At 47.2% G+C, this 14,501-nt stretch overlaps 1 protein-coding gene across 3 annotated transcripts in view; it reads right to left on the bottom strand.

Moving 5' to 3' along the window:
- Positions 1–14,501, bottom strand: part of SLC36A1 (solute carrier family 36 member 1) — a 58,085-nt gene that overhangs the window by 23,244 nt on the left and 20,340 nt on the right. For all 3 annotated transcript variants that reach the window (XM_008254845.5, XM_051843256.3, NM_001082183.1), the window contains exons 2-3: positions 13,525–13,669; positions 304–394 (exon numbers count right to left, since the gene is read on the bottom strand). In XM_008254845.5, coding sequence (XP_008253067.2) covers positions 304–394; positions 13,525–13,664 — 231 coding nt within the window. In that variant the 5' untranslated portion in view covers positions 13,665–13,669. The remainder of the gene's footprint in view (positions 1–303; positions 395–13,524; positions 13,670–14,501) is intronic.

Here is a 14,501-nt window from a genome sequence, read left to right as displayed (position 1 = left end):
TGGACCATCTACTGCTATTTCCCCAGGTATATCAGCAAGTAGCTGGATGGGAAGTGGAGTAGCTAGGACTTGAACTGGCACCCACATGGGATGCTGCCACTGCACATGGCAGCTTTACCCACTACACCACAATGCCAGCCCCAGTAAAGATCTTTAGATGAATATCTGAATTTTGCTTTTTCTCAGCTGAATAATAATAGCAGCTTCCTTGTTTAAATTATTTAAATGAAGAAAATTTAAAACACAAACAACTGTCTCTTAAAATGTGTCCTAATATTTCCGTCCCTCGAGAAGAACTCTTACCAAGATGCCAGCATTTTTCACAGCCAGAGGCAGCCCCAGGAGTCCTGTGCCAATGTTGCCTTTTAACAAGTGGATCAGGGTCTGGAACCATCTGAAGTGGGAAGAAAGAAGTCATGGAAATGTCAAGTTCATTTATTAAGCACCGGGCACTGTACCAAGTGCCTACCTGCTTTATCTCATTTGATTTCCACAACAATCCAATGGGATTTGCCAGATGAGGACCCAAGGTGGTCATATGGCAAGGAAATGGCAGAGCCACAGTTCAAACCCAGGGGGTCTGAACGCAGGTCTCATTTACTCTGGTGCTAAGACCTCCCTTCCCTGGGGCAATCCCAAACACCTGCTCTCTCTCTCTTGGAGAGGGCAGTGGGACTTCCCCAGGCACTCTACCCTTTGCTATAGTATCTGGGCCCTGTTCTAACCCCTGAGATAATCCCTGTCAAGATGCCCAAAGCTGCAACAGAGGAGAGACACAGGACTGCGCAGCCAGACACTACTGTGAGAGAACAGGGGAAATAAACATTCAGTCCCAAATCCTACAACAGAGACTGCACTCAAAGTGAATGGAGTAAAAGACAGAACAGGCCAGGAGACCTTGGAGTATTGTATCAAAAAAGAAAAAGAAAAGAAAAGAAAAAAGGCCCATGCCCTAGAGCTCTAGGGTTGAAGAAGTCCTCTAAGATGGTCACTTGTTTATCTTTCTGCCTTGGGGACAGGGATTTCCCTATCTGTTAAGACTGTCCGAGATTAGCTACCAGGATTGCAAAGCTTTTATCCTTTCACTCAACAAGCACTACATCTCCTGCATGAAACACTGTGCTGCCATGGGGTGGGGGGTTGGAGGGTAAGTATGAATCAGATACAGACTTCTGGTTCTAGAAATTAATGTCCCAGGGAAATGAGGAAACGCATTAACAGCCACCTAAGGTGGTAAGAACTCTGGCTTCAGAAAACCAAGCACAAGGCAGGCAGGAGAGCCTGTGCAGAGTGGACACCTGAACCGAGCCCAGCACTCGGGAATGGGCCCCCGGGAGGAAGACACCCCAGGTGAAAGAAAGGGCCTGGTGACAAGAGAAGTACTTGGGTTAGTGGGGTGTGCCTGCACAGGGAGTTTCTCTGCAGTGAAAGAGAACACATCAAAGGGCTTGCAGCAGGAGTGGTATTGTCTTCAGCATTTGCTCTGCTAGGTTATGTCCAGGACAAGAAACAGGTCAAAGGCAAACCAGTGTGTCTCCAATCACTCAGGGTTTGGGCCTGGGCAGTATCTGGACATTCTTCTGCACAAAGAACCTAAATCCTTCAAAACTGGTAATTACACACATAATCTGCAACCCAAGAGAAACTGAAAGCCATCACTCTGTTACTCGGTGAGACCAGTAATCAGACCCCAGAGCACACTCTTCCTTGTACATTCAGGAAGCACAATCTCTTCATCTTCCTACCAACCTTCTCAGGAAAGAGCAAGCAAATGGTACTGAGTGACAAGGGACCTGCTCTCCAGGACTATCCTCGGGAAGAGGACTGTAGGTGTCCAGCAGTGACTCCTACATTCTCAGCAGCCAGTGGCTGGGAGATAATGGGCCTATTAAATTTCCATCTTGGCTACCTGTCTACCTGAGGCTTTCCCCAAATGCCTTTGGGCTGGGTTTCACAGAACACCAGGTCCCTCTAGCCCCAGCTCTGCCACTGCCTCCTTAGGGGCAATTCCCTTCCTGCCTCTGGGGTGTTGTCTCCTCTGCAAAGTGCGGGACCTGGACTAGGTCAAGGTGATCTCCACGGTCAACGTCAGCTGGGAAACACCAGAATTCTAGGCACCTGGCCCAAGTTCTTCCCAATAGAGGGCCCCATGCTGCGATTACCCAACCCCGAGTGAGCATCACAAAATCAACTCTGCGGTTTGCAAAGGCGTCACGTAAGTGTGCACTCTGCAGAGGGAAGAAAAGCCCACAAGTCCCCGCAGTCCAGCGTGGGCTCCCTCAGGAGTGCTGTTACACTTGCTGGTCTCAGGACTCCTTATGTGCTGATAAATTATTAAGGACCCCAAGTAGCTTTTGCTTATTTAGACTCTATCTGCTGGTATTTAGTATATTAAAAATTAAAACTGAAAATTTTAAAAAATATTTAAGTAACCATAAAGTCATTACATGTTAATAACAGATTTTTAAAATGAAAAATAACTACACTTTCCAAAAAAGAAAGTATGATGAGAATGGCACTTTTTTACTGTTATAAATCTCTTTAGTGTCTCACTTAACAGAAGACAGCTGGATTACCTGCTTCTACATTCAGTCTCTTGTTTTGGTTCAAGTATGTGCAGAAAATGTGTTCTCACAGACATGCAGTCGGAAAAGGCAGGAGCCCCTTATCTTACTGTAAGCACTATGAACGGACACTGAAAGCTAGAGAACAATAAAGCGCAGCTCACGGTTACACATGCTCTTCTGTGTCACTGCTATGATCTATTCAAAGTCATTTAAAAACACACTTATTTTATTTTAAAGTTAGTTTGACAGAGAGAGAGAGCTCTTCCATCTGCTGGTTCACTCCCCAAATGGCCACAGTGGTCAGGGCTAGGCCAGGCTGAAGCCAGGAGAGCCTGGAGCTTCTTCCAGGTCTCCTACATGGGTGCAGGGGCCCAAGCACTTGAGGTGTCTTCGGCTGCTTTCTCCCAGGTACATTTGCAGGGAGCTGAATGGAGGTGGAGCAACCAGGACTCAAATCGGCACCTGTATAGGATGCCAGCTCTGTGGATGGCAGCTTAACCCACTGTGCCACAGCACTAGCCTCTGATTCAAAGTCATTGTAACACTAGGATCCCCATCTTGAAAAGGAAGGAGTATTTTAATAGTGTCCTGGGATAAGTATGGTAATTTTTCATTGACATTACTCTAAAATGCCAACATGTGATTGTTTCTTAAAACTTAGCTGCAGCATGGGAGCTGAACTCTGATGCTGTTCTATCAGAATCCACTCGTGACCCTGCTCTTCAGATGGCTCTTCTACATGAACTCTCCTAGCATTACATTTTGGTTATCTGGAATATATTCGTTCCCTGAGTTATAAAGATGTTACAAACACTAGTACCTTTCATTATATAACATCCAAAAAAATCACATCCCATTCAGCCAGCGCCGCGGCTCACTAGGCTAATCCTCCGCCTAGCGGCGCCGGCACACCGGGTTCTAGTCCCGGTTGGGGCGCCGGATTCTGTCCCGGTTGCCCCTCTTCCAGGCCAGCTCTCTGCTGTGGCCAGGGAGTGCAGTGGAGGATGGCCCAGGTGCTTGGGCCCTGCACCCCATGGGAGACCAGGATAAGCACCTGGTTCCTGGCTCCTGCCATCGGATCAGCGCGGTGCGCCGGCCGTAGCGCGCTGGCCGCGGCGGCCATTGGAGGGTGAACCAATGGCAAAGGAAGACCTTTCTCTCTGTCTCTCTCTCTCACTGTCCACTCTGCCTGTCAAAAAAAAAAAAAAAAAAATCACATCCCATTCTATCACCACTGGTCTCATCAGAGAAGTCTTCAATAGAGAGAAGCTGTCAAGTTCACAGCAGAAGGTACAAGGTTTGGCTTTGCATATTTTCCAATATTCCTTGAAATCAACAAATACTGTTGGATGTTTTTCTTCAGATAATGGCTTAATTTCTTTCCTTTTCAAGAAAATATTTGCCAAATACTCAGGTCTGAATAACCTACAGTTGTCTAGTTGTTCTTTCTAGTAAAAATAGTATCTTATGAACAAAAAAAAAAAAAAAAGAAAAAGAAAAAGAAGATGCTAGTTCAGCTGAGAACTCAAATAATGGCTCGAGGTCATCATCTTTGGTATACAGAAGTGTTGTCACACGGAACATTAAAAGACCTGTACAAATGGTCATGATTTAACGAAATGAGTAATTTGTGCCATGAAGGACACTCTTGCGTGAAACACTTTTCTCTTTTGTGTGTACATGATCATGAAAAGCACAAGCATGGTTAGTATAACTTGGAGCCACTTCCTCAGTTCACGTAGTGCCTGCAGCTGTACCCACCACTGCATCTGCACCATCAGCGCCAATGTCAACAGAGTGAAAGACAAACAGTATCTTAGTGTTATTGTGAAGAGACGTCTGTTCTCTGAGGCTCCTTGAAATGGTCTTGGGAACCCCCAGAAGGTTTGCAGACCACACTTGGCAAATGGCTGTTCCAGATCATCCAGAGAAGCCGAGTTTCTGCCAGCTGGCTTCTCAGCCTGCCAAGCTGGGGAAGACTCTCACAATAGCTGGTCTTCCATAACTCAGAAGGGCACCAGGAAGAAAACTGGCCCAGCTCTGTACACTGAGACTATTGTCTGAACAGTCAACAGCTCGCTGACACCAAATGTTAGGACATCACTTCATTGAACCATTACAGAAATGTCTGGGGTTTCCATCTGCAACCCCCAATTTGAGGTCTTAGAGAGCCCTTGAATTCCAGAAGAGCTGGGTGTGCAGTAGGCTGAGAAGTACTTCCAGGTACTCTGTTTCTCGGCAAACTATATCACAGGGTGAGGCAAGGTACAAATAGAAAAGAAACCCAAAACAAAATCTTGCCCTGACACTTCCTACATAGTAGATATCCATTTGGATTAGCGAGGTTCCCAAATCAACCTGTACTTTAAGCATATGTGGCATATTATGTACACAAATGCTAGTGTGGCTCCTGTGTCCCATGCTGTCATGTACTCAACCAATCCTCCAAGTTCTAGAGCAGTATTTTCCCTTGTACCCCCCACGATGGTACTGCGATGCCTGTTGTCACCTACAGATAGGCTTTCCTGATCACCTATACCTTGTAACAACAGTATCAGGGCAGGATAGGCACCTCAGAACAAAGACTACCCTGGAAAACCCAAGGAAAGTAACTTTTGATTTGTTCAATTTATAACAAACAAGGGAAATCAATTATGGATTGAGAATTAATTACAACTCAATGAGATAAAAAGATATTCAGAATAGTTAACAGGCATGAATCAGTTTCCATGTGTCCAAAAGCTATGAGCTATCAGTACTCTGAAATTGCTAGGTGGGTAGTTTCGAGCTTTAGAAAGGTCTCTAAAAGTGAAAATCCAGGGGTGGGCATTTGGTTACTGGTTAAGATGCTCCTTGGGAGGTCTGTAGCTCATATTGCAGTGCCTGGTTTGAGTTCTGGCTCCTCTGTAGCTGATCCAGCTCCCTGCTAATGCAAACCCTGGGAGGCAGCAGACGATTACTCAAGTACTTGGGTCCCTGCCACCCACATGGGAGATCCAGATATGTTTCCAGCTTCTTGGTTTCTGCCTGGCCCAGCCCCTGCTGTTGTAGGCATATGGAGATTAAATAGTGGGTAGAAGATCGATATCTCTCTCTCTCCCCTCTCCTTCCCCTACTCCATCCCTCCCTCCGTCCCATTCAAATAAAGTGAAAATAAACAACATTTTGCTGCTCCTCCGCACGCGGAGGAGCCGCACCGGACCGGGCGCTTGTTGTTCCCTTTTTTTACAAGTCCTTTCTATAGTAAAGTAAGAATAAGTAAACAGCAAACTCCCAAAGCAAGAATGAGTAGAGAGAAATGAGAAAGAACAAAGTAACGAACTTCCCCGCGAACTCTCCAACGCACTCTCCAACCAACCCACACCACCATGCCGTCTCTCTCCTCCTATATAGTCCTCTCCACCAATCCCAACTCGGCTGCCCACACGCCGAGCACGCCGCTCTCCTCCAATCAGGAGCAGCTCCTGCAGCTTGTCAAGTTGGTGAGAGGCAGCTGGGTAGAAGCTGTTTACTTCTCTCCCAGCGCCATATTGTGGGAGAGCAGATGCATAGAATAAATCTTAATTCCAGTAACAGTATAGTCCGAATTGCTCCCCACAGATCCCCCTTTCTTTTTATTTTTTGGCGTTGATACGCGCCTGTGTAAAGTTCAGTGTGATCTTCATGCTATTGACTCTTGTTTGTCGTGCTACTTCAGAGTTTGTTGAAAAATGTCCCGTATTCCAAAGATCCCAGGGATTGGTTATTCATTGTTTTCTTCCTCAAATGGAGTTTTCTTCTTCTAGATCTTCTGCTGGCAGGTTTATCAACCGAATTCTTCTCTCAGGGGTCCATATTGGTTGTGCCGCACCCTGTGGAAAAAAACAAACGGCGCCTCGTACTCTTCTGAGTAAGGGGAACGGGCCTTTCCATTGGTTGTCCTGTAAATCCTTCCACATTACCCACTGTATTGATTCCTTATCAACTGATTGAGTATGCATTTCTGCAGGTGTTTTACCGTTCTTTTTCTTGTTCAAAAAATTAATTGTATAAAGAGCTAGGGCCAAGACGTCCTTGTTGGATGTGGCCATTTCCCCTATTCCCCCTTTTTGTTTAATTATTAAATTTTTTAAATATAAGTGAGCGCGTTCTACCACAGCTTGCCCTTGTGGATTGTATGGAATACCGGTAATATGGGAGATTCCGAATTCTTTCAAAAATGCAGCAAAACGCTTTGATGTATACGCTGGGCCGTTATCCGTTTTGATCACATGAGGAACTCCCCAGGCTGCAAAAGCCTGCAAGCAGTGTTGGATTACTTGTTGTACTCCTTCTTTATTCATGGCTGTGGCCATAATTACACCTGAGTATGTATCTACAGTGACGTGAACACAGCCTTGTCGCCCAAAAGAGGGGATATGTGTAACGTCCATCTGCCAGATATGTCCTGGTTTAAGGCCACGGGGATTGGCTCCCGCAGGAATCTTTGGAACTATGGTAACAACGCACTTTTCACAGGATCTAATGATATCTTCTGCTTGCTTGCGGGGAATATTAAATTTAAAACTTAAAGTGTGGGTGTTAACATGCCATTTAGAGTGATATTCTTTAGCTTGTTCCAAAGCGGTGCATGCAAGCAAGAATCTTGAATAGTGATCTGCCATCATGTTTCCTCGAGTAAGTGGGCCAGGTAAATTAGAATGAGCTCTTATGTGGCCTATGTAAATAGCATGCTCTCTTTGATTTAATAACCCCTGAATTTCACTTAGATAAGAATAGACTGAGGAGGATTTAAGAATAAGGCACTGTGTAGCGAGCATCTGAACTGCATTCACCACATATGCACTATCAGACAAAATATTCATGGGTGCACTCTCTCTGCGTAATACTGTTGCGATAATAGCTAATTCTGCATGTTGTGGAGAAGGGGATGCTGTTAAAACGAAATATCGTTGATTGTTAAATATAGCTGCTCCTGTTCCGCCTTTAGCTCCATCCGTAAATACGGTAACTGCCCCTTGAATTGGATCCCTTCGCACCTTCTGCACCCGTTTTATTGAAACCTGTGTGCAGAAGTTAACAAATGGATGGCGAGGGTAGTGATTGTCAATCTCTATTTGTAGAATGAGAACTATGTATGCCCATTGCCAGCATTCCCTTGTAAAGGCTTCTACTGCCTCTTGAGCAAAGGGAACTACACATCGCTTTGGAGTCTTCCCCGCCATTTCTGTCGCCTTTTTTATTGCTGTTAATATTAAATCAGCCACCGCAATGCCTTGGGTGTATAGTACACGCGGTGCATGTGAATGTGGGTATACAAACAACAAGGGTCCTCCTTGCCAAATGACTGCGAAGGGATACAGCTGTTCCATAAAAATTAACATTTCTAGGGCTTGTTGTGGATCACATCTTTCCATCTGCATTGCTTTAATTTGTTTTTCAATTTTCTGTAACGCCAAGCGGGCTTCTATTGTCAATCTACGAGGGGAATCAAGCTGGGCATCTCCTTCTAAAATATTGAATAATGGCATCATATCTTCGGTAGATAATTTACAATAGGGCCTCAACCAATTTAAATTGCCACATAATTTTTGGAAGTCATTAAGGGTCTGTAACCCATCTATTGCAATTTCAAATTCTAATGGGGTTACCTTTTCAGAAGTTACTTTAAGTCCTAAGTACTGTACTACTTCCCCTTTTTGTATTTTCTCTGGCGCTACTTGTAACCCAACTTTTTCCAAATATAATAGCAGCAGCTTATATGCTTCCATTAGGTGACTTTCACTTTCAGCCGTTATTAACAAGTCATCCATGTAGTGTAAAATTTGTACCTTTGGGCACTGTTGTCGAACCGGCTCTACTGCCTGGTCAACATATAGCTGGCATATGGCAGGACTGTTGGTCATTCCTTGGGGAAGCACCTTCCATTCATATCTTTTGTCGGGACCTTGATGATTAATGGAAGGTACGGTGAAAGCAAACCTCTGAGTGTCTTGTTCATGTAGAGGTATGCTAAAAAAGCAGTCCTTCAGATCGAGTACTATTAGTGGCCAATGCTTTGGGATCATAGTAGGAACCGGGAGTCCGGGTTGCAATGCCCCCATGGGTTGCATCTGCTGATTAACAGCCCGTAAATCATGCAACAACCGGTATTTCCCTGATTTTTTCTTTATCACGAATATTGGCGTATTCCATGGGGAGGTTGATGGTTGCAAATGGCCTGCCTCTAATTGTTGTGATACTATATCATTTACCGCAGCCAACTTTTCCTGGGTAAGGGGCCACTGTGGTATCCACTTTGGCTTGTTGTCCAGCCATGACAATGGCAGCGGCTGCATCTCAGTGGCCCCCACGAAAAACCCGTGTCCTGTCTTTTAAAATCGCCTTTTGGCTGGGCTAGGTCCCTTCTGCCTTCTCTGGAGCCTAATCCTCTCTCCTGATATCCCTTTTTATACATAATACGCCGTCCTGTAGAACTCTCCAATTGATCCTCATTTGTTAACGTCAGTCCCAATTGTTCTAAAATGTCTCTTCCCCATAATGTGATGGGGAGTGCACTAACATAAGGTTGCACATTTCCCTTGTTCCCTTCTTGATCCTGCCAATGAAGCACCTGAGCACTCCTTGATGGTGTCATGGCCGCACCTAGGCCTACTAAAGTATTATCTCCTGGCTGAAGGGGCCATGACTTTGGCCAATCATTTTCCGAAATTATACTTACATCCGCACCTGTGTCTAGCAGGCCCTGAATTGACTTTCCTCTAATGGTTAAGGTCCACAGAGGTCGATCTGCTAGAGATAGGGACAAGGCTGCAAATTTCTCCCCTTGGGGTCCATTAACATCCTGCGCTCCAATCATGATCAGTATTTGAGCCACAGGTTCTTCTGGTTTGATTTGAATAATACCCTTTGTAGATTGTATTAGCACTTTTAGCTTATCAAAAGGTAACTGAATGACTCCGGTGATGACCATTAGGCCTCTCAAAGCATTTGTTTCTTTTCCTACGATTATTCCAAGTCCGTTATGCTCCGCTGAAATTGTTTCTGCCCTCACCTCTATGGCTTGTGGCCCCATTTGAGGTGTCAGTACCGAATATTCGGTGGCTCGTAACTCTGCGCGGTAAATATTTGGTTTTGGGACCGTGGCACCCACCGATTGTTTTGGCCCCGGGGTGCAGGGGCCCACATTCCGTTTTTTTGCTGTTGACCATATACACCTGATCTTCTTATGGGGCCCGGCTCATTTGGCATCCTCTGGGGATTGCCTGCGCTGTTTATTTTAAAGTAACATTCACTGACCCAATGATTTCCTCTTCTACAGCGTGGGCAAAGGCCTGGTCTTCTCGAGTTCTCTATGCCCTGCCGATCTCGGGCTGGAAGTCTGGCCCTACATTCCCTCATTAGATGCCCTTCTCGACCACATCTAAAGCATATACGTCCCCTCATGTTCTGTCTAAATTGTCGGGTTACTGCTACTGCAGCATGTGATCCAGAAACTACATCATCCATGACATCCCTACAGATTTTCAAAAAGGTAGGGATGTCCTTATGCTGCCATGGTCTAAGAGCTTCCCGACATGTTTTATTGGCCTGTTCATACGCCAATCTTTTGACTAAGGGCATTGCTTCTTCCACGGTTTCGAAAATGTTTCCTGCTGCTTCCATTAATCGGTTCACGAAATCAGCGTAAGGCTCAGTAGGGCCCTGTACTATCTTAGTTAGGCTGTGTCTTACTTCTCCTTTTCTGGGTATCACCTTCCAGGCTCTTCTTACTATTTCTCTCACCTGTAAGAGGACAGCTGTTGGTAATCGGGCCTGCTCATCGGGACTGGCAAATCGCCCTTCTCCATTTAACATTTCCTCATCCCATGCTTGATTCCCTGTTTGATAGTTCTGCTTTGAATATTCTCGCGCAAATTCTTTATAAGCAGCTAGCCACAAGAGGAAGTCACCCCCGCCTAACACCGCCTTTACTAAGTTTCTCCAATCCTCAGGTATTAGGCCTTGCTGCCCAATGTTATCAAGGATTGCCTGAGTGTAACTTGCATGGGGCCCATACAATTGTACTGATTGCTGCAACTCTTTAAGTAATTTATGGTCAAGAGGCGTCCATCCCCTGTTTCCCTGTGGATCCTGAATTACAGGAAACACCTGGCCTGGTTCCTGGTACTGCTCCCAAGCAGGTTTTCTATAAACAGCTCCCCTTTGCTTGTTTTCGGTTCTTGGCCTTTCTAGCTCCTCCTGCATACCTACTCCCTCCATCACTCCTTCTTCCTCCCACTCTTCTTCAATCTCATGGGGAAAAAAGGGGCTTTTCTTTACAGGAGGAAACTTTGGTAGTACCAATGGGCGATACCGGGGTGGTGATTCATCCTTTATGGTTGAATTTGCCAGCCTTGTATGGCCAGGCATCTCTCTCGGGGGCGAGGTTCCCTCCTCAGCTTCCTTCTCCCCCCAATAAGCTTCCTGGCTCTCTAAATCCTTCTTTGATTTTCTTCTCACTTGTTCGTTACAATAGTTGCTCGCCTGGCTGCCCTGCCATAATTCTTCCTGCATTTCACTCCCCTCATTAAGCAACAACTCGATCCCTTCCGTGGGGTTCTGAAGCACCTGATCAACGAGTTGCCACAGCTTCAGCACTTCTATCGGTTCCCCAGCCTCGCGCATTTTCCGTCCCACCTGCCTCCACTGCTGTGGAAACCAGGGGGACGTCTCTACGATTGCTCTTACGAATGCATGAATTTTCCTCCCCCCTCGTTTCCCTTGCTTAGAGGAAAAGCTGCGACGAGGTGGGGAGTAGGAAGAGAGAGAGAGAGAAACCATATTTAGCCCATAGATGATCTTTAGGGAGAAACAGAGGATGGTGCCCAGCAGGAGGAAGAGGTAGCCAGTGGGCAAAGAGTAGCCAAAGAACTCCATTGTCTGTACCGTCTGTGACATGTTGGAGCAGTGAGCGTAATGGAAGACTGAGTCTCCCAGACGTTCCCAGTTAATACCTCCTTCCTAGCTTCTAATTTTCTTCCCCCGCGGCTTTTTTCCTAGGTTCTGACTAGCTTTTCACCGGCACTCTTTCCGTCCGGCCTTCCCCTAGGCTCTTTGCTAGTCTCTCTCTCCAGTAATTTCCCACTTCTTCCCGGTCTTTCCCTCCTAGGTTTCCTATCCGAGTCACGGCACCACTTGCTGCTCCTCCGCACGCGGAGGAGCCGCACCGGACCGGGCGCTTGTTGTTCCCTTTTTTTACAAGTCCTTTCTATAGTAAAGTAAGAATAAGTAAACAGCAAACTCCCAAAGCAAGAATGAGTAGAGAGAAATGAGAAAGAACAAAGTAACGAACTTCCCCGCGAACTCTCCAACGCACTCTCCAACCAACCCACACCACCATGCCGTCTCTCTCCTCCTATATAGTCCTCTCCACCAATCCCAACTCGGCTGCCCACACGCCGAGCACGCCGCTCTCCTCCAATCAGGAGCAGCTCCTGCAGCTTGTCAAGTTGGTGAGAGGCAGCTGGGTAGAAGCTGTTTACTTCTCTCCCAGCGCCATATTGTGGGAGAGCAGATGCATAGAATAAATCTTAATTCCAGTAACAGTATAGTCCGAATTGCTCCCCACACATTTTAAAAAACAAAAACCAGACCCTATATGGCAACTATTGCACAGCAATTTGGATGCCTGAGAACAAAAGGAGCAAAAACTGGAAGGGAAACTACAGAGAGGGAAGGTTGGAAGAAGTATTTCACAATGATGAGCGGGACCCCCTCCCCCCCAAGGGAAGCTGTCACGTGGCATTGACAGTGTGGAGCTGCTTCTGCCTGGGGGACGCTGATGGGGTAGATAAGCTTAGAGCAGAGAGAGGAAGGGTGGTCCTCACCGCTGCCAGCTGTGTTCTCAGTTATCTTGTCCGTCAGCTACAACAGCAAGCACACGGAGAATCTGTAGCAGCATGCTATGGGAGAACTAAGCTTCAAAGCTGGAATCCTGGTGAGCAGACATCAGCTGGGGGTGGCGAGGGGCCCGCCATGTGGACAAACCACATGCTCTAGATCTGCGCAGTCCACAGGAGAAAACGCAGATGGAGCTTCCCCAGTGGTACTGCCATGGGAAGCTTCCCTGGTCCCCTGGGCAGTCACACAGTGGGGGACGTGACTCTAGGACCGCTCAGTTATCCACACTCAGCCCACAAGGAAGGACAGAGAAGGTGCTAGCTAAGCTTGAGGAAGAAACAGAAGTCTTGCAAAAGACAGGATGCTGGGATGATGAGAACTGTCAGAGGCCTGCTGAGCTTGGTGGGTAGCTGGGAAACAACCTACCTTCGTACTTTCTAATTCCAGTGGTCAGCACCACCCGACCAGGATGGTGTCACTGTGCGTTCCTCGCATTTTTCTTATATTGGGGGTAAAGGAGGCCCAAACTCGGCCCAGGAGAGTCCTGGGTTTCCACAGGCAACACTCAGCTCCTCCACAGGAAACCCAAAGTGAATCTCCTCTCCTCTACGAGGCCCTGAGATTGTTAAGTGCACAGAGTGGCCCTCCCTCTTCCCGCCTCTTCGGCCAAATGAGCTGGCTACTTGGTGACCAACCAGAGCAGAAGTCTGGGGGGAACTTTGCCCAACTGGGCCTAGATGACACCTGGCTCTAATTCATACAACGTCCTCTCTAGAAGCTCTTACTCAGCGCCAGCCTTCTGGGAGCAACACAACAGAGACAGCATCGGACACAGACTGGAGAGTGACAGGCAAGGAGGGCCAGTCTCAGAACCGTCACGGCCCGATCTCCTTATCTAGCTTACTTTTATATTAGATATATCTGTAGTATATATATTTTTATATATACTATACATAGTATATATTATATATACTTCTATATATCTCACTTTCCACCGTAAAGAGGGGATTGGTAAAATGGGGGAGGGGAACATGACCAACAGAGTCCTGGGAACCTGCACCCCACCCGGGAAGGGGACAAGAGAACAGCTACTTACGTTGTGCTGTTGCCTTCCCCGAAACGCTGGTAGGAACCCGAGGAGAAGCTATTCAGGCCCTCCGACGGGCTCTCCTCGGGGCTCACGTCCGTGGAGCTGTAGTCATGGTAGTCTTCGTTCCTGAGTCTCTGCGTGGACATGGTAGCTGGGGGGACAGAGCCACCATTATTAAGACTTCCGGCAGCTGGGGCCTTTAGCTCCAAGTCTAGGGTGGGCTCTGGGACAACGGGAGTCATGGTCCCCAGTGCTCACAGTGACAGCTGCACCAGAGTGCCTGGTGCCAGGAGAAATGGAAAAGGTGCAAAGTGCACAGGGGCCGGCCGAGCCCGCCCGGCTCCTGTTTCCCAACCTTCTCCGTGGGAGCCTCACTCATACAGTTTTTAATGTGTCGCAGCGCACCTGAACAAAACAGAGGCGAGGCGCTGCCTGGGAGGGGTGGGGGTGACGCAGAAAAGTGCTTCCAGGAAGCTTCCCCGTTCCTTAGGGCAGAGTTAGCTACTCCTTCCTGGGAGAACATTTCTTAACCCTCAAACAATAGTGAAATTATCCCTTCTCCAAGAACAAGCCCTCAGAGCATGGCAGCTCGGCACTTCTCGTGTGTCCTCTTTGTCCTGGCCTGCGTCAAAGAACCTTGTTGTCCTCAAAAACTCCCCTCTTAAAGAATCCAGTTCTGCTCACATGCCCACCGGGTCCCGGAGCCACAAATGCCATCCTCGTCCTCGTCCTCTCTGCCATGACCTCAGACCCAGCCTATACTCCTCAGAGAAACTCTCCTCTCACCCTGGGACTCTTTTCTTGCCACTGAGCTGAGAAACAGCATCAAACGCCGCTCAGAGGAAGATGGGGAGCATGTGTGGTGCTCAGCCCTGGGCTTTGATTTAATGTCTCTTCTCTACAACCCCTTATGTGGCTCAGAAAACAATATCCCAGGGGGCTGGCGCTGTGGCGCAGCAAGTTAAAGCGCTGGCATCCCACAT

This window comes from Oryctolagus cuniculus, chromosome 6, assembly GCF_051225735.1.
Source record: "Oryctolagus cuniculus isolate XC-2025 breed Fujian yellow rabbit chromosome 6, ASM5122573v1, whole genome shotgun sequence".
In the NCBI taxonomy this organism is placed as follows: Eukaryota; Metazoa; Chordata; class Mammalia; order Lagomorpha; family Leporidae; genus Oryctolagus; species Oryctolagus cuniculus.
The sequence above is the reverse complement of the archived record's forward strand: the minus strand, read 5'-3'. Positions and strand labels throughout refer to the sequence as shown.